The 24,113-nt window shown below is 42.0% G+C and overlaps 1 protein-coding gene across 3 annotated transcripts in view; it reads right to left on the bottom strand.

Moving 5' to 3' along the window:
* Positions 1-8,214: 8,214 nt before the first annotated feature.
* The window catches only part of TTC1 (tetratricopeptide repeat domain 1), a 51,066-nt gene continuing 35,167 nt past the window's right edge, over positions 8,215-24,113 (bottom strand). For all 3 annotated transcript variants that reach the window (XM_026658060.2, XM_026658061.2, XM_026658062.2), the window contains exon 8: positions 8,215-9,741. In XM_026658060.2, coding sequence (XP_026513845.1) covers positions 9,605-9,741 — 137 coding nt within the window. In that variant the 3' untranslated portion in view covers positions 8,215-9,604. The remainder of the gene's footprint in view (positions 9,742-24,113) is intronic.

Below are 24,113 nucleotides of genomic sequence, written 5' to 3'. Positions count from 1 at the left end.
ATTTGTAAGAGGGACCATATATGCTTTTTAGGTTTTGGTGATTCTGAAATTAGGATGAGTTTTCAAAGCCAAGGATTAATGGTGGCAGCTCTGAAATTCTACCCTTCAGCTAAGGCCTCTGACTCCAGCCGAGGGTTCAGGAACTTGATTTTCAAAATGCAGCTGTCTAAGTACCTAGCTGCAGATGTGCTCACTTTTTGGTAAATGCCAGGGCTCTGGGCCCCAAGTAATGAGCAGGGAAACAAGCAGGGACTGTGTGGAATCCATTGTGTAATAGGAAGAATCCACACAGAATTAAGGTGACTGCAAGACATCAGCAATACCGACACTGCTCATATTGTTACTCATGGGTTCACATAGGAAAGAGAAATGGTACAGACTAAAGGCACCATATATTGGGCCACTGTGCCATGCTTTGATCTCAAAATGATGCAGTTTTACTGGAAATGCCAGATCACATCAGAAACCATCCATTACCAGCAGTGTCTTGGCTCAGTGACTGCGATACTACCCCAGGGAGCACAATCCTACTCACATCAGGGCAAGTTCTGATCTGTGAGCTGTAGTGGGAGAGGGAAACGGATGCTGCTTCTATTAAGTGTTTTGGGATAGAAGTATACATTTGTATTATGTATAGTAGTCACTGTGAACTTGCAACCTCTCTTCTACAGCTAACTGAACCCACGCTGAGAGAAATGCCAGAATCTAAAATCCCCACACTGAAATGAAACTGTTTGGACATTTGTAACCCGTGCGCTAGGTCTAAAAGACGATGCACTGGAAAAAGTAACACTGAGAAAGCATTTAGATAAATAGAATGCAAACCTCCCCATCCCCATCCTCCCTCCTTGTGGGTGTACACACACACACATTCACTCTCTCTCTGCTTTTGGTGGACATTTTGACACTGGGTATCCGTCAGCAGAAGTCTGGGAATGAAATAGGCCTAGATGCTGTACATTCAGAAAGCTTTTCTAGCAGCTAACCACAAAACAGCGATCTGTCCACAGGCCCCTGTCAGTTGATGGATGAGTCAGTCTGAAGCTACTGTGTTATACAGCAGGACGTAACATATCTTCCTACATCCAAGGCTCTAGCTAAAGGACACATGGCATTTTACATTCTAATACCAGAAGCTGCTGCTTAGAAAAAAAGTCCTTGAACAATGTGTAAATATTTATATCAGATCAACCACCATGGTTAATGCTGGGGATCTGAAAAGGCTTCTTGCACTGCAGCTGGCTGCTAATGAGTCACATTCTTAGTCTGCTGTAGTTTGGGAATCACGTTTATATAGGACTGTTAGTCAATCCAGTCACCTAAAAAAGGGCTGAAGGATTCACCATGATGCAGACAGCAAGTAGTACAAAATGAAATCCGGTTTTCTAGTCCTGCCCAGGAACAGACTGGATTAATAGTCTTAGTGGAGCTAAAAAAGGTAAACCCATTTCAAGCCCCCAAGCCACATGTTCAGTTAAATGAGTATCAGCTTTTTAAATTCTCTCTCAAGGAGCCAACAGTTAGAGAGAAAACTGAAGTATGGATTTCCAGTGTTGAGTCTCCATTGAAAATGGTCACAGGTATAGTTGGAAAGATTACCCGCCAAACACACACTATTAGAAGTGAGAGGTTAATAGTTTTCAGCTGTTTTAAATGTTTAATACACAGGTTTTGCTTTGTCAAGATAGGCTGTAATGACTCTGATGGCTTAAAGCCCCACAAGCCTAGAACCTGACAATTTATGGTGTCTCAAGAAGCTGTTTCCTTGACAAACCCACAGCTAGTCATAGTAGGAGTTGAAAAAGATACTCCCTAGCAATTACACCCTTTGGAGTAGAGGGCTGCACACATAAAAAATAATTAAACATGAACAAGGAAGTCAATGTTGGGCTTATTCCAAAACAGCTGCAAAGCAATTGAATGACCCATGTATTAATGCTGCACATTAAATAAACCTGTGCTAATTTCACCTACTGTTCAAAAGTTAGCACTTTAATGTAATTGGTTCTCAGCTGCAGAAGCCAGCAATCAAACTCAGTTATCAGAACAATCTCTTAAGGCTGGCGTAGCTACTTAAAAGCTTGGGAACGTGTACACTAGCAGTTTTTCCTTCCTGTATTGTTATGTTAGAGCTAATTAGAAAAGCCTCATTGAAGTTCTATTCTGTCCGATAGTGCCATGCAGTCTGGGCAGAATGCTTTGGACCCAGAGCTCACCTCAACCAGTGAGGAACTGGTGTAACTCTGATGGCAATAGTTATTCCCAATTTACTACCCTATGAGAGGAGAATCAGACCCTTAATCTCATAGGCCCAGATCATTAAAGGTAGTGAGGTGTTGCGCCACTCACTGTTGCAACATATAACTGGTTAGGTTGTCTGCCACTCAGGGGAATTTCCAGCCCCAAGCTAAATGACCAGGCTCCCCATACAACGTATGGGGATAATTAAGCACCTAAAAAAGGGATTTTCAGATGGTGGGGCAGCAGCCTAAACTAGCCAGGAATGAAATGCCACAACAAGAGGAGAGAGGTGTGGGCACCTAAACAGCTGACCTGGTGCACCTGGCTGACAGATCAGAGGCAGGCACCTCCCTGCACTTAAGAACCTCAGCCATGAACCCTTGCCTGGCACTGGGCACCTAAGCCCTAGGAGCTGACATTTTCAAAGCTGCTGCTCAACTGCTGTCTAACTTGGTTGGCACCAATGGCCCCATGAGTTGGTATTTGCAATTCTGGTTAAGTGTTGAGGCCAAGCTCACGGCTAACAAACTGCTCAGCGCCTCAAACCCTCCGAGGCACCGCAGCAGCCAGACGTTCCCCCTCACTTAGTTTGACAATCTCACCACCCACTGGGCCCATTTCCAGCATTGTGCTCTGAGCATGCCTAGCACCTGTTACTTGCCAGCCCCAACAGCAGGAGGGCTGGAGGTAGACCATCAATAGGTGGAGGGGGCGCAGAACACCCGCACACCAGCTGCACAAGTCAATGTGGGGAGAGCTATCCAGCAAGAGACAGAACCTTTCACGTACCTTAATGGCAGACTTGTCACCTAACAGGCAGATAGGCATGGAGGTATTATTAAGGATCTAAGCCTTTGTGCCTCTGTTTCCTTACCTCTGAAATGTGGATGCTGCTTCTAGCACCTGCTTCATGCACTGGTGCTTCACTCATGTAAATTAATTATCAGCCACGTGTGTATGATGGAAGTACAGCTAAGCTGCCTGTGCCTTAGCGCCATGTCCAGAGTCTAATAGCCAGATCCTCAGATGGTGCAAATTGACCGTTTCATTGGTCAGTAGAGCTCTGCTGATTTACAGCAGCTGAGGATTGGCTTTAGTGGAGTCCTGCCTGAGCCATTTCATCAGGACAGGGTGGTACAGCCTCTGTGATGCAGGCTGGGCCCTGTGGTGCACAGGTGCTCACAAAGCCCAGCTGTGTGCTAAAGGGCAGCGGGGTCCAGGGCCGGAACTGCCGCCTGGCCCCACACACTGGGATCAGGGTTACTGTCTGGCCCCACACAGCAGTGGTCAGGGTTGGGGCCGCCGCACGGCAGCATCTGGGATCGGGGCTGCTGCCCACCCCACACAGCAAGGGGCAGGGTTGGGTTGGGTCTGCCACCTGGCCCCACACAACAGGGTCTGGGTTCCCTGCCACCAGGGCTCTGCTCCTGGCCCCACTGTATGGAGGGGTCTCCAGGCTGGGGGCACTGGGCATAGTGGTATGGGGTTGGGGGCCTGCTGTGGTTCTCAACCTGTGGCCCAGGTAACACATTGTGGGCCACATATTAAGTTGAGAACCACTGCTCTAGTGTGTGCAGTTTGCTCACATGAAGGGGCAGTGGGTAGTAGGGTAAAAAGGGCAAGGTAGGGGGAGGTTGGTGGAAAGCTGTTTCACAGGCTGGGCTTTGAAACACTAAGGGGTACCCTGCATTAGGGCAGTCAGATGGGAGTGTTGGTGTAAAGATACAGGGCTTGCATACCAGGGCTCAGTACTTACCTTTTGTGTCAGAGGGGGAATACTGCAGTGCTGAGAGAGCTGGAGGCAGTCACACTGTCCGCAGCCTGTAAATGCACCTCATCTTGCACTGGAGCCTCAGCAAGACAGGAGGAGTTTGAATAGGGCAGTCCCACTCCATCAGGGGAGAGAAAGGAGGTAAGACTATGGAATGGAAGAGAGGGGGGCAGCATCACTGTTCTCTTGTTTACTAGAACTGTTCATAAGTGAGAAGGACCCAGGTAAATGCATCCTCTCTCTCTTCCTTTGTCAAGACTCTGGGAGGCATGAAGGAACCAGCTAGGTTAGAACTGGAGAAGAGGACTGAGCAAGGCCCCCATGCTTGCAGCCTGAAGGAGGCAAAGTGAGCAAGCAGTCAGACTGTTAATCTCAGCATGATAAATAGACAATCATTTTGTGCCGGGGTTGGCTGGGAGCTACAGCTTATTATGTTGGAATTTTCTCCCACCTTGGGCTGCACAACCTGGTGCTACAGGATGAGGGATTAGGAGAGGGAACTGTTGAAGGCAGTGAGAGTCCCTTTGGTTTTCTACATTAAGCTACAATGGAGGGTGCTCTTTAAATTGGAATGAACACACTTTGATAAAGTGTTGTACAGCCTGCGATAAAGCTGTTTGCACAGTTGTCTCCAGAGCGTACAGAAGGCTCGTCAAATGGTGCCTTTTCCCATGGTTAAATGGGATTACAGAATATTTCTCAAAGAACTCACGTACAGTTTAAAGCCCCTCCAAAGATTAACTATTACATTAATTTAGAAAGCCCCATGTGCCTTTCAGTACAGTATCAGTCACCAGCCCCACACAGACTGGGAGACTTGGGAATGGTGTGCTGTCTTCACGGAGCAAAAATTAGAGATGTAACTGCAAGATTGGGCAGGATCATGCATCTAGCAAGTCTCCACTAGTGATATTACACATTAGAACTAATGATGCATCATCACATAGAACTACACAAATGATAGATTACTGAAGTTGTCTTGAAAGAGAGCTTAAGAGGAGGAAAGTCCAAGTGATCTTGGAGATTCTTCTGGCCTATGCATGAAAGGCAGAAAATACCAGAGGGGAACCACTGACTGTGCAATTGGTGTGAAGCTGAAGGTTTTGAGGAACATTGGGACACATTCCAGTGGGAGGGGAGGGTGTATGAATGGGATGGCTTGCATCTCAGAGATGGGCGAAGGGGAGTTAATCATCTCAGTTGGAGACTAGCTGGAGCAGCCAGGTGGCCATTAACTAGCCCTACAAGGGAAGGGAGCTAAAACAACAAATTCAGCTCAAACTCAGCATATTGTAAACAAACAACTGACATGGCAAAGAATGTGAAGTGACATTTTTTAGTTTCTTATATACCTCTGCTAAGAGCCTGGTAACAAGCAAGAGGAAATGGAAATTCTCACTGATGAGAAGAAAGTTAATATAATTGGCATCACTCAAATCTGGATGGACAAGTCACATGACTGGAATATTAAAATCACTAGTTGTAGAGCTTGTTCTAGGTTAGAAGGGGAGGGTGGCACTACATTAATACAGTTAGTAGTTTGATTTAGTTATCAATAACTTGAGCCACAGCATCTTGATCATAGGTGTAGCAACATGTGACTACAAAGATCAGGAAGAAGTAGTGGCTGGGAGCTGTTACAGACCATAGAATCAAACCAGAGACCAGGACAAGTTACTATTGAAACATTTGGCTAATGGGTGGGGAGAAAAATTGTGTTGTGGGGGAACTTCAATTTTGGCAGATGCATGTAGGAGGTGTCATGCAGGCAGTAGTAAAATGTCCAACTTCTTAACACTTTAAATAATTTTCTAACACAAAATATTGCACCTGAGTGAAACACCAGGTAACTATTTTAGCCCTCATTATGATAGAAAATGGGCAGCCACCAACTTCCAGTCCAGTGATTAATGCATCTAAACACCAGTGATCCTCATTATGTTCAGTATCAGCAACCAGCGGCCAATCCCACCCACTGCTTCAAAAGGGAAATTTTTTCAAAACGGAGGAAAATTATGAACAAAATTGATTGGAAAGAATAAATTGAAACAGAAAAATGTGATTTTGAAAATTGGGAGTTCTTTAAAAAATTGAAATTTTTTATTAGATGACCAAAAAGCCATAATTTCACAATCAAGAAAGAGGGTAACTTTGGCTAAAAGCCCATCCTGCTCCAGTGGTAACAGCAGCAATTAGAAATAAAAAAAGCAATACATAAGAAATGAAAGCAAGGGGGAGAATAGATAGAAATATAAATGAGAAGTTGTGAAATATAGAAAATTGATAAGGTGTGAAGCTAAAGACCTCTGGGAAAAAAATCCATGGCTGGCAGGGTTAAGGACAAGAAGTATGTTAGGGACAAAAGAAATCCTATAAATGGTAGAGGCCCAGGTATAGCAAGAGATGTTAAAATTAAAAAGGCAGAAGTGTTCAATAAATTTCTGTTCTGTATTTAGAAAGAAGTAGGACGATGTTTTTATATCCCATAAGGATGATGAAGTACTTTCCAGTCCATTGGTACTCAGGTGGATAAAATCATCATCTACTTGGGCTAAACATTTTTAAAATCAGCAGGCCTGATAACTTGCAAGCAGGAGTCTTAAAAGAGTTGGCTGAGGAGATTTCTGGCCCGCAGATGTACATTTTTAATAGATCTTGGCATACCAGCGACATTTCAGAAGATTGGAAGAGCGCTAATGTTGTGCCAATATTCAGAAAGAACAAATGGGATCACCCCAGTAAGTATAGGCCGGTTGTCTGGAATTGATGTCAGGCTAAAATAATGGAAAAGCTGATAGGGGATTCCATCAATATAGCATTAAAGGACAAGAATATAATTAATGCCAGTCAACATGGTTTTATGGAAAATAGGTCTTGTCCAACAAACCTGATTTCATTCTTTCATGCTTCACATTTACAGTCCTTTGTGGAAGTTATTTAAATACCTACATACTGTAACTTACATCTTAAAAGCTTATTCCATGTTCCACGAGTTCATGGTGACTGTGCACTTGCAAAAAACAAAACTAGTAGCATCAGGTAGTCATTCAAGTTTTGTTTTTTACCTTTGTTCTGTAAGGTAAATAATTTCCCCTCATGCATGTAAAATATTTGCCACCCTTTAAAAATCTGAAGCAGGAATATAATGCAGAAAAATCTACACCTTAAATAGTTTGTAAGACAAGGCATCAGGCTGTTAAATCACTGACTGTGCCTTTACACATCTGATGTACATTTGTGAGCACCAGTGTGTTATTTGTTGATTAATCAGCCAGTCAAGAAAAAAGTAAAATTTCAAATGTCCAGAATCAGTTTGGGATGCTCCAGTTTAAAAGTCTACTTTATATTTACAAAAGGTTTGTTATTTTTTCCCTCTAAAGTGGTAGCAGACTGAAGCCTCAGGGTGCAAACCTCAACCCCATCACATCCTCTTTGCATTGCTCTGCTAGTGCAAAGAGGCTGTCAATCTTGTTTACACAACTAGCAGAGGAATCCCCTGTTTTAGGTGGAATCTCCAGATGACAAAACCAGCCTAGCAGGTTCTGACATCCCCCTCAAACCCTGGCAAAAGCTCTCTGGGGCTGTTGCAGCCAAGTTATAGTTAAAAGCAGCCCTATGGCTGCTCTCAATTACACCAGGATCAACCAGCCCCTTCAGAGCTCCTCCACCTCTGCTGCACCTAACAGAGACTGGGCAGAGGACTGAGCCTTCTGTGAGAAATAAACCCCCATTCCACTAGCGCAATTCATGACTAATGTCTAAACACATGGAAATCCTAGCGGCTGTTTTCTGTTGTTTAGTTAAGTGACATTTTAATTATGCACAAGAACTTAAAGTCCGCACAGGCCTCAATGTGAATCACGGCCTTTTCCATTGACAGCTTGGTCCCCATGGACATCATACACATTCACTGCAGATGTGAGGTAGTTTGCAACAGATGCTACATGGACAGCATGTACCAGGTAGCCAGAGTCAAAACTAGCCCATGAATCTTGCATGGCAGCAGGACAACTTTTATAAATAGCTAAGCAAAATGCAAATCTTCCCAAACACAAGGAAATCAGCAGCACTTAAAAACCCAACAATAAAAGCTAGGAAATAGCTTGAGGGACTGCCCCCTTCCAGCATGTCACTGGAAATGGGGCTCAAGATATGCGAGTACTAAAGTAATCTATGGTGACAGGAAGCTGAAGTCAAGTGCACGCAGCAGCTAACGAGTTTCAGGAATAACTTAAAGGAGAGAACTGAAAATAAGTAAATAGCTATCACGCAGTTTTAATTTAATATGTTAAATAAGTGATATTTTCAGATCAACGGTAATTTAAAAGCTCCATCCAGGTTTTGGCCTTACTATTATAAAACTGGGTCAATACAGAAAAAAAACATGCTTAGCTACAAGCTAGCAAAAATACCACAACCCTATCCCAATTCAAACCCCACAATATTTGAATAGTACGTCTGCAGAGATATTTTAAACCTTTCCTAGATTCAGAGACTCCAGTACAGCTTGAGGACCTTTTTGCAATCACTTTAATATAAGGTGACCAGATGTCCCGTTTTTAAAAGGACAGTCCTGTTTTTTGGGACTTTTTCTTATATAGGCGCCTATTACCTCCCACCCCTGTCCCATTTTTCACAGTTGCTATCTGGTAACCCTACTTTAACATCAAGGATATTTGCATCTCATTATCCTAGCACCAGAAAGCTACTTTGTGAAACCCACAACATGTACTGAACCAGGCAGGTGAATTTTACTGACCTCATAGTAAAAGTTAACATACCAAAAATATTAAGGCAGTTTGCAAGTAGCTTCCAACTAGTCTCCCAAGGGTATCAAGATAAAGTCAAGTAGTAAACCTCTGGTGCCAGGGTGCCCAAGAAAAAAATGATATAAACTCTATAATAAGACAATGTTAAGATTAAAAGCCTTGCAATTTTTTTTAAACCAGTCTTGCAAATTTGCTTTCTTATTTGTAGGTTACTTATGTTTATATTCATTTAAAAATACCATCATTCGAAGGTTACCTCTGGTGAGAGGCCAAAATACAGGACAAAAATCACAAATGAACCCAACAGAAACATCAAGCCTTTATTACAATGAAGATAAATTATACCACAGAGGTGAGCTTGCTTCCATGGCCCCTGCCTGTCACACTCACTGGCTGAGTGGAGAGACGCACTTCTGATAGATTTACTAACACCACAAGACACCCATTGGACACACCTGTAATTTGGGTTACAGGCATGTGAGCATTTTGATCCAACTGAATTGCTTGCTAGACTGATGTTGCTGAGAATGAATGGGCCAGGGTAACCACTTCCTTATTAGGGAAGACAAATAATGCAGTTAAAAAAAAAAAAACGACTCTGGGCATAAAGCTGTCACTGCAAAAGGGAAATCAAATGACTTGTTTTTTCATCCACATTTTAAACATCTCACCAAAGTGGAAATGTATACCCTCAAGTCTATTTTCATTTGGATAAAGTGATTTTACATGTTAAATGATTGCTGAACCCTTTTATTGGTAGTTGCAAGCATGGTGTCACAAAGCTTGAAAGCCAGCTTTTTAATAGGAGCAGGCTTAGCTCATGCTATCTGTTGTTATTGTTTGGATTTTGAACAAAGTTGATGGAGTATGAGCCAGTTGAGGAATCCTGTTTGACCTGGAAATTTTCTGTCGACAGGCCAAAGGGTCGAAGAACCAAGTTCCCAAGATCTTTCAGCTTACCTGAAATGCAAAATTTAAAAAAATATTAAACATATAACTCCAGCCTGGGTGTATAGGTGGGTTGAAAGATACAGATGCTCCCCGAGTTACGTAAACCCGATGTACACAAATCTGAGCTTACGGGGGGAAAAAACAGAACGCTTGCGTAAGTCGGGGAGCATCTGTACTGAATTCTCCATTGCTCCACAGGCTGGTTATACTGTCTGAGACAGATGCAGTAGAAATCTCCACAGCCCATTCAATCCTTAGCTTTTGAGACCAATATTTTTTCCAATTATTGAGATGTAGTCACTTGTCCACTAGGAACTAAAAACAGACCAGCAAGCCAATTGCATATTGTGTCCCCAAGAGCCTGATTCTCAGACACTGGAGACATGGGGATTATATTTTAACTGGCTGCCTAGAAGTGGCTCTGTTTTCCCTTACCAATCCTCAAGGCAAGACATTACTTTAGGGCTTGGCTACACTTGCAAGTTAGAGCGCATTAAAGCAGCCCCGGGCGCCCTAACTCCCCGATGTGTCCACACTGGCAAGGCATGTAGAGCGCCTGGACTCTGCAGCTGGAGCGCTCCTGGTAATCCACCTCCACAAGAAGCATAAAGCTTGCTGTGCCCCAGCTGAAACACCCGGGCGTCAGTGTGGACGAGGTGTTGCATTACTGCGCTGTGATCGGAAAGATCCCATAATCCCCTGATTCCAGTGGCCACTCTTCTCATTGTTTTGAAATAGGCTGCAGGCATGCAGATATCCCCTTTCAAAGCTCCGTTTCTGACAGCCGGCATGCTTATCTACTCCGGGACAAAGCAAACCATTATTGTGGAATGCTGCTGGTGTGGGTGTGTGTGAGGGGGAGGGATCTGCAGCTGTCTGAACTTACTAGACAGCATGCTGAAACACACTCAGCCCCCCAAAACACACTGTCTCTCGCCCCACATACATACAACACCCTCCCTGTCACACTCCATCCCCCCCAATTGAAAAGCACGTTGCAGCCACTTGCACACTGGGATAGCTACCACAATGCACTGCTCATTGTGGCGTTGCAAGAGCTGCTAATGTGGCCACGCCAGTGCGCTTGCAGCTGGCAGTGTAAACACACGGCAGCGTTTTCCCTGCTGCAGTCTCCAAAGGCCGGTTTAACTCCCAACACTTTACATCTGCAAGTGTAGCCATGCCCTAAGACAGCAACAGCGAAGTGCTGCTCTCTCTCCAGCACTTCTATGTGGATTTAACTCTGATAACTGCACCATTTGTTGTTCCATTTCTGATCATTCTGAAAATTCTCAATTCCCACCTGGCTGTCAATTGAAACATCTTCAGTTTAGAAATAGGCTACATAAACATTCATTTAATTTTCTAACTAACCCCAGAGTGCACATAAATCAGTAAAACTGTGTAAATATACCCTTCTCAAAAACAGGTTTTGACAGTTCTCTCATTAGCTGGCAAACAGTGCAATTCCCTTGACTGCATTATGTTACACAGTGTTACTATAGTTAAATTATCCCTCTGGCCAATTAAGGAGCAGCATTAAACGATTTTGAAGAAAGTTCAATCCAGTCCTATTCTAACAAAGAAAATGGCCAAAATCAGAGGCCAATAGGACAATGGAAGGAGTAATAAAGCTCAGAAGACTTCATAAGGTTCCTCAGATTTTCAAAAGGAACAGCCACAGACTTCAAACTCATATTTACTCCTTATTTGCGAACTATGATAAAAATGTACATGTTCTAGATAAGTATAGCCATGTGTAATGAACGAACGAAGAAAAGGGAACCCGGTCTGTACATACAAATGCATTTGCACACGCAGACTGAGAATTTAAGTTTCAGTGTATAACCGCTTACTGATCATTTTGTCTGTAAAAGCCTGGTATTTGGTCACGTAAGTAAGGACACGTAATTGCATTCCCACTGTTGAAAATAAGGCCCTCTGTAGCCAACTTTAAAAACAAACAAATGAACAGACAAAACTAACATCACCAGCTACTGTAACTGCAGAGCAGGTAGTAGAACAGTAGTGTAACAGGTATGATATTTGGTACCAAAGTTAATACAAACTAGGGGTTTCTCCTATTGATTTAGTACTAATTTTTCAAGAATTAATATGTTTTGACTTCAGATTCCTGAAACTTAGTATAATTGGCACCTCAGAAAGATGGTGAATGTGTTTAAGGGCTTGATAGTATCTCCTGAAAGTTTTCTTTATGGACAACAGGTAAAATCAGGCAAAAAAAAAAAAAAAAAAAAAAGGATGAAATTAAACACAAAAGGGAACAATACCCAATACTGGCCTAGTAACACCAGGCAGAGCCACTGGAATGACGCTTAGACAGCTGCAGGATCAGAAGTAAGCCAGGCAGTTGATGTAGAAAGCTGGTTGGCTTTGAAGGAGATAAGAGGGCAAAGTCTATGATGAATGATAAATGTAGACTGCTCCCCAGATAGCAAACAAGTTAAGTTTGAAGCCAGCGCTGGGTTTGGAGTAACAGGCTATTTACCCTCTTTAGAAGGGTTTTCTATCACTACATCTAATCATTATCAGCACAGCTTTCCAAACAGACAATGGAAATTATTTCAGGAAAAATAGTAAGTGGTGGAACAAAGGAGTTGGGAAAAGAACCACTACTACTATTTTTATTCATGATCCTGTATTTAAGAAACTTACAAATACTGCCCACACCACTATTTGCCAAGAAGTGTACGGATTCAGACTCCATTTTTTTCAGCTAATACCAGTCATAAGAAACGTTCTGTTCTATGCTATTCAGGTTCTTCTTCACTCATAGAGAATATGGTTCATTATGATGCATGGAAGTTTAAAAGCATTCAAGATATGGCCAAGTATGGGATCTTGGAGTCTGATACTGGACTACCATGGACACCATATTTGGCTTCTTCTCTTCTGTTACAGAAAGGGGATCAAGCCTCTGCTTTTTAACATGTCCTGGAAAGAAGTCTTCTGCGCCAACTCCCTACTTTTCCCAAGCAGTGTAAACCTCATCTCTGCCACTTAAAAGTTCCTCACAACAACGTGCAAGACTTTGCCCAATAGTTAGGGCTTTACTATTGAGCCTGGTTGTTACAGTGAAGCAATAACTTCACAGAGTGCAGAGTTTGGCACCTAATGCATTTAGCATTTGTCAAAATCATCATATTAAAGGAGCCCATGATAGTGAACATTGCCGTGTCTGAGAAATGTTACTTTATCTTTGAATTTCCTAGGTTCTAACTTTAACTCCCATTCTTGGAAGGTAACACGCACACTCCACAAATACGCACCTGCAACCTTAACTTTCTCATCACACAGGTGAGTGCGTGGGGTGGTGGGGCATTTCTTAAACATACTTAAATATATCCCTTGCATCAAGGATGTGCAAGCTAGCCTGAAACAAGCTATTCTTATGCTACACATTGCTAATAAGCAGCAAAGAGAAATTTGATAGCACTTTCAGTCAGAGCTCTCAGTTTGAGTACAACTTCTGCACACCGTTTCAAGACATCAGTAGCAATAAACTACAAAGGTCACGAATGTAATTGCTGGTGAATATGGAGCTCTGCAGGAGAGTACCCAGAGTAATTTCTGGAAACTGTTCAGATCTTCTTTCAGTTTCAATGAAAATGAAAGTTACCACCACTGGTCTTGTCACACTATCCCACTAACAATATTGGTCAGCAACCACAATGGTTTATTACTGTCTGTTTAAGCAGGCTTACATGCATAAGCAGACACTCTTCTAGATATATTTGTTTAGCATGCTGCAAGTCAAGAGATCAGGCACAGATTTTACAAGGAGGGGAGTCAAAATAAGAACATACACCAAAATTATTCTCTCACTATGATTTAAGAACTATTGTACAAATTCATAGATTATGAACCCAGAAGGGGCCATTGTGACCACGTAGCCTGGCTTCCTGTATAACACAGGCCATGGAACTTCCCTGAATTAATTCCTGTTTGAACTAGAATATCTCTCTTTATTATATCTATGTCTGCTAGAACGAAGAGAAAATTTCGGTTCTTCATGTAGATATTTAAAGACTATGAACAAGTCGCCCTTAACCTTCTCTTTCTTAAGCGAAGTATATTGAGCTCCTGGAGTCCATCACTATAAGGCAAGTTTCCAATCCTTTAATCAATCTCATGGCTCTTCTCTGAATGCTCACCAATTTATCAATATCTTTCTTGAATTGTGGACACGAAGATTGGACACAGTGATGGTCTCATCAGTCCCAAATACAGAGGTACCATAACCTCCCTAGTCCTACTCAAGATTCCCCTGTTTATAACATCCAATGATCACATTAGCTCTTTTGTTAAATGACTTCACCACCTCTAAACGACAACAGTCTCATATTTTGCACTGTGCACAATGAAAATGATGTAGCAGCACACAGATCTAGGCAGGATCAGGGCCCCAGTGTGCTATGCACTGTACAAACACCTGATAGTACAAAGTAGCTCATGTATAGTACATTAGATCTCAAAATGCTTTACAAAGTAGGGAAGTATTATCTCTATTTTAAAGATGCGGAAATAGGTGGAAAGAGATGACGCAGCAAGACTATGACAGAGGTGGGAATAGGACTCCGATCTCCTGAGTTCCAATCAAGTGGAACTAAAAGGACTGCTGTATGCTATGACAGTATTTCAGATCAAATTAAATTCCATCTATAATAAACCAAAAATGCAGCACTGTTTCCACTGTAATTTAATCAATCTCAGAGGATTTAGGGTTTCGGGGGGGTGACGGGGAACAGAAAGGAAAGGTAAAGAAAGTCAGTTGCTTGAGCACATCTCCATTCCATGCAGTGGCTGGTCTTTCAGAAGTATAACTGAAGAAAATCATCATTACTTCTACATCTATACTCCTATTTTCTATATAATTCAGATCTCAGTTCAAAAGGCTAATTCACTAGTGGATATTCCTTAAAGAATTTAGGAATTTAGGTCTTTGGAGATCAACATCAAAATTCTGCAGTCCTAGGATAACTATACTTATACAGAAACAATGCCAATATGATCAGGCTTTCAGCTTATTTTATCCAGAAAGACCTAGTCTATATCAAAGTAGCTGGTTTTCAGGGCAATCTTTCCATTTAATTCAATTTTCCATCTGGATTAATTGAGACAAGGAGGTCAAGTGAATTGGCTAAGGTCACTCAGTGAGAGGCTCAGCTAGATTAGCTTCCTGGTACCAGGCCTTTGCTTTAACCCCACTAATGAACTATTAAGACAAGTAGTTTATAATTTACACTGCATCCTGAAAGCTTTTTGGTCATAGAACTTGGAAGTTCTTCATAGTGTCTATGTCATCAGGATAAATAGCTACTATTGTATTTGGAAACAAAGAATTGGTCATTGCTTAGCTTCAATCTTTTGGGTGAGCAGTGTCTTTGTCTAATAGTGGAAGAATCTTGGCATAGTTTGGATCTCTGGCACATTCTTGGAGCCAGTTGTAAACAATTTACGAATCATCCATGCACTGCAGCTGGCTCAGGAGCATGCAGATAAGTCCTGTGTCAGGAAACAGTGAAGGGCCTTTTCTAATCAGAGAAAGTGTGTTGGCTCTTTTCCGGTCAGACTGAAGCCAACAAACAGAAAATAACTCTTGGTATTCTTACTTGCAAGCTAAGCCATTTGTTTTGGAAGCCAGATGCTGTGTGATATATCTGATATTTCAAGCCCTATCTCTCTAGAAATCTGCTCAATCATTTAAGCAGTAGTTGGGTCACAGTCCACCTTCAGATTTAGTCTTTTTGAGACATCCATAGCGGCCTCTTTTGTTGCTACTAATTTAAGTCTAAAATGAAGTGAAAGAAAGACTTACTTTTTCCAGGAACTCTGGCCCAGACACAGTTCCTTCTGCTTACAACACATAAACCCATCATTGTAGCAGGACACTCCTCCCCCTTTCCCCTAGTACTGGATTAAGGTTTGTATGTATCTCTCTCTCACACATGCGTACACACACACACACACACACACACACACACACACACACAATCTCCTAAAAAATAACTGTGCTTGAAAACACACGTGACACAGCCACAAAGGGCATGGCTACACTTGCAGATGTAGAGCGCTTTGAGTTAAACCAGCCTTTATAGAGCGCAGTAGGGAAAGCGCTGCAGTCTGCCCACTCTGGCAGCTTCAAGCGCACTGGCGTGGCCACATTTGCGGCACTTGCAGCGGCATTGGGAGTGGTGCATTATGGGCAGCTATCCCAGCATGCAAGTGACTGCAAGGTGCTTTTCAAATGGGAGGGATGGGGTGGAGTGTGACAGGGAGTGTGTTATGTGTATGTGGGGGGGGCGAGAGAATGGGTTTTTGGGGGACTGAGAGCATGTCAGCATGCTGTCTTGTAAGTTCAGACAGCAGCAGACCTCCCTCTCTCTCTCTCACACACAGCATTCCACAGTAATGGTTGCTTTGTCTCGGAGCCGGCTGTCAGAAATGGAGATTTCAGAGGCCATATCTGCATTCCTAGGCAAGTTCAAACAATGACAAGAGTGGCCACTTGACTTAAGGGGATTATGGGACGTTTCCGGAGGCCGATCAGAGCGCAGTAACGCAACACCTCATTCACACTGACGCCCGGGCGTTGTAGCCAAGGCGCAGCAAACTTTATTCCTCTCGCTGAGGTGGAGTACCAGCAGCGCTGTAGCCGTGGAGTCAGAGCGCTCTACGTGCCTTGCCAGTGTGGACGGGGAGTGAGCTAGGGCGCCCGGGGCTCCTTTATTGCGCTGTAACTCGCAAGTGTAGCCAAGCCCAAAGTGTTCTTACCTCTCAGCAGTCAAGTGCTTATTTGTCCTGCAGCAATGTCAGGTTTTCTCCTTTCAGAGAGTTAGTGTTTGCTCACAACAAGGTCATTTTGATGGACATCAGTCTTGACATTTTAAAAAAGCACCATTCACACATACTCTACTGTGTCCACTCTCTACTTGGAGTTTAACCATAAGCATTTATTAGACAATACATTATAGCTTTTTACAGATTCCCCATTAACCTCTCAAATACTGCTGAAATCAACAAATGAGGCGTAGAAATGTGTGTAATCTATTATCATTCAGCTAGATGAAATTTAACTCCCCCTGGCAATCATGATCAGTAGGCAGATACACAGGGGTATACTTTGTTAGTTTGTTTATGAACAGTTCTGATATTCATCACTATTGAGTCTTGTAATTCTTCTAATATGAATCTGCCAATGTTACCTGTTTTGTTTAGAAATCAAAAGATAAGCAGAATAGTGCTTTGAAATTTCTCCTGTTCCACATAGCAAACATAATATTAATGGATTTAAAAAAACAAGGCATATTAATTTGCACGATGAGTTTTCATCCGTGAGCAAACTACTGCATTTCTAACAACATAAGCGAACAAGTTAAAAAGAGCAGGGCAAGTCTGCTCCCCTCCCCCAGTCATGCATTAAAAATGAAGCAAAAAGCAAGCTCACAACTGATGTAGATTTAGTTGCTGACTATTTCACATGATCTCACATTCTCCATACCTGTAATATCAGGGCTTAGCAGACTAGTCAGAACTTCATCAGAGCTTGCCTTCTAGCAGAAAGGAGCAATTTTCATTCTCTTAGGCACTAAATCTAATGAACGTTTGCTGATCTCATATAGCTGGCAAAAGAAGAGGTGCTGAGGAAAGCTTGTGAGAAAGGAGATCAGCTGCTCTGTTTTGATAGGCTTTCCTACTGGTTAATAATGTGATTATGCACTAAGCACATTTTGCAGTTTTCTGGTGTGCTCCCATGTATGCCCTTTACACAGAGGTATCCATTACTTTTTATACGATTTGACAAATTTAATGAACAGGAGGAGTTGGGTCAAATAGATTGGCCAACAGTGCAATCTATACAATACTGCCTGCAGATTGTATAGATAGTTTGATACTTCTCTTTTCTTTTTGTGGTACTACGCAGAAAACCTGTACTGCTACCCCATAAACTGCAAACTGCTCAAAAAACAGCATTTAGCTCTTAAACTTCCAGTAAATAGGTGGGTTATGGTTATCATCAATGAATCAATCAAAAGAGAAGCAGCAAATAAAAACAAACTGAGATGGGTTACTGCATGTTCATGTCCTATGCAATACAGTTGTAACTATGTCTGTCCCAGGGGTGAGGTAATATCTTTTATTGGACCAACTTCTGTTGGTGAGAGCAAAAGCTTGTCTCTCTCTCATCAACAAAAGTTGGTCCAATAAAAGACATTACCTCACCCACCTTGTCTCTCTAATGTTCATGTCCTGGCAATTTAAGTTAGGCATAAGGTGTTCACATTGAGGAAGTCAAAAGGAAATAAAAGTCATGCAAATATATTGTATATCTGCAAAGATTTGCATAAGTTAAGCTTTTGCCATGTTTGTGAAATTGAAAAATAAGCAGAAGTTAGTTTCAAGTGATTATTCCAAACAGGCAAGAGGCAGCAGTCATCTGCAGAGGCTGGCTGGAAGCATGAAAATCATTTAATGTGAATGCCAGTCTTTAAGTAGTTCTACAGTAGTTTAAAGCTTTAAAGAGAAACAGGCAGAGTCTGACACCAAAGTGGTTTTTATGTTCCCATCTTTATTGTGTCAGTGGTTTATTGCCACATGCACCAACACGTTCACATGCAAAAATTCCCAGCCTGGCAATCCATAAGAAAAATCCAGTGAAAAATTTGTACACTGACTTATTTATACCCAACTGATTAAGATGCTGTGGTTTTGCGCTCCTGGCACATTGTGCTGTAACAAGTTGTAGCAGTGGAATAAGAGTAAGCTAGAAACACTATGCAACACCTGGGAAAGGAGCAACTAACTCTACATATTAAAATGTTGAGGTTTGTTTATACTTACATGTAGCTTTCAAGACAAGGTGTTAGTTTGCTGATTTAAATCTATGCTTGGGGACAGAGTATATTTCTAACTAGAAGAATAAAAACCTAGGAAATTGATGTTACTGGTGGCTTTATCCATCTAAAGTGAGAATTCACTGTGGTGGACAGAATTTAATCTGTAAAACCACATGGTGAATCTCTACCAAAGAATGTTGTTAGCTGCTCTCCAGTACCCTGATCTTGCAGAGATTTAAGTGCATACTTAGTTTTTACAGGAAAAGGGGTTAAGTTGCCAGAGCTTTGAAGAGATGCACTAAATACATTGCACTCTCTTTGACAGCCCTTGAGAAGAGGACTGGGGCAGGGGCATTCTCATTTCTAGCACGCAAGGTGATCTACCATGTACTCACTGTGTAAGTGCCCTAAGAAAAGTGGTGAAGAAAACAGTTGTCAAAGTAGCTACAAATATGAGAAATTTTCAATCCCTAAAATAATTAAAAGCTTAAATTTAAAAAGTTATTTTTAAAAAAGGACCAAAGCTCTTTTGTTGATGCATAATGTATGTTTGACAGGCAGAGCAAAGAGTCATGAAAACTAATTTATGTTTCAGACAGATGAGGATTGGCTGGGTGAGATTTGATGTAGCTAAGTCTACTGCGCTTAAGAATAGGAGTGTCTTGCAACAAGTGAAAGAGCTTGAGCCTAGAAAGCACATACAGGAGGAAGGGGCTTCAGGTCCCCCTCTAATTTCATACTCACTAATTGTAGTAACACTTATCTATCCGGAGTAACTCGGAAAAGTCAGGGTATCTTGTGTACACATTTTAAGTGTATGACTGCAGCACATCCTTCAAATGGCCATGCCTCAAGACTCCTATTCCCAGCTGGGGTACAAGGAACTTTACTGTGAAGTGGCAAGTTCAGGGGACTAGTCTGATCAAAAAATCAGTATTCCAAATTTAGTTTTTAACTCTCCTATTGTGCCTATGTATTACAAGGATTCTCCAAACATATCTGCTGCAATAGTGATTGCAAATGGAACAAATAAAATAATACTTACGTGTTACAGAGTACTATTCATGACACAAGACACTATGTCATGCTCACAGTTTGTCAAGCCCTAAGACTACTATACTATTGCAGATGATACCAAACTGGGAGGGATTGAAACTGCTTTGGAGGACAGGATCATAATTCAAAATGATCTGGACAAATTGGAGAAATGGTCTGAGTTAAACAGGATGAAGTTTAACAAAAACAAATGCGAAGTGCTCCACTTAGGAAGAAAAAATCAGTTGCACACATACAGAATGGGAAGAGACTGTCTAGGAAGGAGTACGGCAGAAAGGGATCTAGGAGTTATAGTGGACCACAAGCTAAATATGAGTCAACAGTGTGATGCTGTTGCAAAAAAAGCAAACATGATTCTGGGATGTATTAACAGGTGTGTTGTGAGCAAGACACGAGAAGTCATTCTTCCGCTCTACTCTGCTCTGGTTAGGCCTCAGCTGGAGTATTGTGTCCAGTTCTGGGCACCGCATTTCAAGAAAGATGTGGAGAAATTGGAAAGGGTCCAGAGAAGAGCAACAAGAATGATTAAAGGTCTTGAGAACATGACCTATGAAGGAAGGCTGAAAGAATTGGGTTTGTTTAGCTTGGAAAAGAGAAGACTGAGAGGGGACATGATAGCAGTTTTCAGGTATTTAAAAGGGTGTCATAAGGAGCAGGGAGAAAACTTGTTCACCTTAGCCTCTAAGGATAAAACAAGAAGCAATGGGTTTAAACTGCAGCAAGGGAGGTCTAGGTTGGACATTAGGAAAAAGTTCCTAACTGTCAGGGTGGTTAAACACTGGAATAAATTGCCTACGGAGGTTGTGGAATCTCCATCTCTGGAGATATTTAAGAGTAGGTTAGATAAATGTCTATCAGGGATGGTCTAGACAGTATTTGGTCCTGCCATGCGGGCAGGGGACTGGACTCGATGACCTCTTGAGGTCCCTTCCAGTCCTAGAATCTATGAATCTATGAATCAAATCAATGTCTCTTGCACAAGTAAATTTACTGCATGTAGGGTTGGATGCCTCACCACATCTCCCAGGAATCCAGTCAGCACTTGGCTGCGTACATCCATGCAGCTGTATATGATTGCTGATGTACTTAAGTCATTGCTCAGCTCTGAGACTAGGGTCTCTACTCCTCATTTGGAGGTAAAACTCCCAACAAAGGACCAGAGTCTGATCTCGGTTACACCAGTTTAAATCCAAAAGCCAGAACTTCACTGGATTTAGTGAGATCAGATGTGGCCTGAAGTCTACTCTCTGCGCAGGATAGGGCTTATAATGATGGCTTATGTTGCTAAGTCTATTGTTTTAACACAGCCTCAGATGATTAGCAATGAAATCTTTCTGCCATCAGTACCATTAGCAATAATTCTGACAGAAAAACAAGTCCCAAAAAGCTCCAGAGACCTTTTTCACAGATAGATATCTAACTTACTATACTCAAACTTAACCCCAAATCCTGAAAGCAAATATCTTCCTTCTCGAATTATCCACCGTTGTAATTTATTTAGATCAGCACCACACTTTATATTTTATAGATAAATGTTTTCAGCCTCTTACAAATATGGCTGATGAAACTGGTGATGTGCAGCAGCTCTAGAAATCCTTATTATGTGCAACTTCACTTAAGCCTACTGGGAATAGACAAGTACAGAGCGGGAGTAGCTTGAGGACTCAGCTTTCAGCCTCACTGCTCTACAGAGAAGAGTTCAATTTAAGAAAACACTGACTTCAGCAGCAGCTCTTGAAACAATCCTTCCTTCCTAATTTTTTCAGGGATTACACAGTCTCACAACGCACAAGACAGATGGAATGTTTTTACCCAGGCTCTTACTACATTAGTCAAAGGATAGGGGCCACTTAAAAAAAAAAAAATCACACATGTATGAGAACTTTTTAGCTACTATTGTCAATCTGAGGCTGTCTAACTGTTGTCCCACAAACTTATACAGGATCGTTTTAGGGGTCAAGGCAAAGGTGCCACATTTATTATTAATCTGTAACTATTAGCAAATACCTTAATGCTTATACACATACACTCACACACACACACACACCAAAATGTTCTGCAGCTGCTGGATAGTTACCAGTCCTGATTGTAGTTTGAGTTCGCAGCTTGGGATCGTAGCTTGTGGCAGCTAACTGGCCAGGAAAGCTGAGCACGAGGAGGAGCCGGGTCTCTGTCGGGCGCGCACCGATGCTCCTTGATGTTGATAGCAGAACATTACCCAAAGTCTCTCATCTCACCCTTCCTTTTTTATAGGAGTTTAGTTTGGATTCAAAGTTCCTAGGTCTCGCTGTGTCACGCCGCCTCTGGGTTTGGTGCTTGATCACCCGTCAATTGCAGGCGTGACTGTCAGCCTGGGACCTGGCTTTGATCTTCCTTCTGTTGTTTCTTTTTAGGGTGGATGCTTCTTGCTTGAGTTAGGGCTGTTGTCTAGTTCTTCAGCAGTTGGTATTTGAACTTTATCTCATCAGGACGGGCTGGTGCTGGAGGTTGATTCTATCACCCATGCATACCTCATTCACACATCTCAACTAGACTAATAAAATTACAGCAGGGTTTGCAAAAATGAAGGTTGCAGCAAGCCCTTACAAAATGGAGTAAGCGGTTTAAAATGGGGTTTGAATTACAATATGGCACAGAAGTTACAATGTAGGCAAAATGGCAAGTGTAATGAAAGTTACAATGTAGGCAAAATGGCAGGTGTTATGAAATAGTGAACAGAAGTTACAATGGTACAGGATAACTAAAAACCATTTCATTCATGAGTCCTACATAACCAGATTAGTAAAAAATTGTTTCTAGATTTTTCAGTCTGTTTTGTGCATTCAACGGCACTGTGTATAGTCAGTTTCAGTTTGTGCCCTGTGTGATCACTTGCCCTTTTATGTATGCATCTTCCAAACAACATTAATAATAAAAGGAGAGAGGATTTTTTATAAAAATAATAAAATAAGGAAAATAAAATAATAAAAGCACCAAAAGTGTCTGGACAACTCTGGCAGGGGCATAGTGCCCACCAACTGCTACCAACTTATTTTCAAACTGACTAGATTTCAATTGACAGTATCCTTTAAATACAAGAGAAAATGCAATATTTGGGCTGCTGAAAATTGCATCCAATATTCTAATTACTATTTTTAAAAAAGTATTCTAAGCATCCAATTTTCATCTGTGTTGAGACAGGGAACTAGACTTCATACAAGAAGATTACTTACACTCATGAATACCACATTTGAAAACCAATCATACTTGACCAATGTGTACTAAAATAATAATTCTATTTTTTTGTGTGTGCCATTTCCTTATTTCTGAGAATTGCATGCAGGTGCTCAGACACTGCAATCACAGGGGCATATAATTACTTAGGATCTGATTAAATCAATGAGATGACTGTTTTCCCTGAACAATTTCATTAACAGTATCCTTTGGCATAGATTTATCTGAGAGGCAGCATGGTCCAACGGATAGAGCATTGGGTTAGAAGTCAGGAGACTGTTCTATTTCCAGAGAGTTTAATGACCTGCTGTGATGCTTTGGGTAAGTCACTTCACCTTTGTGCCTCAGTTTTCCCATGTGTAAAATGGGGATATTGATATTTACCCTCCTATTTGAGATCCTCTGAGATCTATGGATGGAAACTGTCACAGAGCCAAGTACTTTCTCACAGCCATTCTTTTATGCACAGCAGATTCAGAGATGCATAGGCACTAGAGCTGGCAAAACAGCTTTGTTTGAAAAATTGACACAAAACTGCCTCTAAGAAAAAAATGTGTCCCTGCCAAATTTGTTTTTGAAATTTTCCAGTTTAACAAAAATGGAAAAATTTCTGCAAAAGACTGAAATGTTTCAAACAATTTTATTTTTTTGTGTTGTGATAGACCCAGGCCAATTGGGTACAGCAGAATAGCAGAAGGTAGATATACTGGCCACTGGATTAACAGTTTTCTGTTCCCTAACTGACCAGAGCAGGGGCTGCTCCTCTCCCTCCAATTCCTCCGGTGGAAGCAAGTTTCCAAACCCGGGGAAATCTCTACCTATGAGCACAGGGTATGGGAGGTTTGGGACTACCCCTGCTTTCACCCCGGTGACATTTCCCTGAATTTCAATTTTTACTGGTATGATGGGGTAGTAGCTAACAGTCCCATGGACACAGGTTACCCCCGTACGCTTGGCCTGCATTAACTGGCTGCGCTTCACTAATTTACCCAAAGTTAGGGTGATAGCACTCCCCGAGTCTACGAGTGCCATGGTTTCTACCCCATTCAACTTTACCTGCCTTGTATATTTATGTGGGGTGACTGCGACCCCTACAATATTGAGTAGGCTACATGGGTCTGCCCCGTTCCCCACGTTACACTGCATTGGCTCTATGGCATTGGGGCACTGGGCAGCTATGTGCCCCAACTCCCCGCACCCATAACATCTATAATTGCTTCTAGTCACTCCCCTATCACGTGGGTTAGGGGGTTT

The sequence above is a fragment of the Terrapene carolina genome, unplaced genomic scaffold, assembly GCF_002925995.2.
Source record: "Terrapene carolina triunguis isolate 2854851 unplaced genomic scaffold, T_m_triunguis-2.0 Scaffold395, whole genome shotgun sequence".
Classification (NCBI taxonomy): domain Eukaryota; kingdom Metazoa; phylum Chordata; order Testudines; family Emydidae; genus Terrapene; species Terrapene triunguis.
This window is presented reverse-complemented; position numbering and strand designations above follow the sequence as displayed.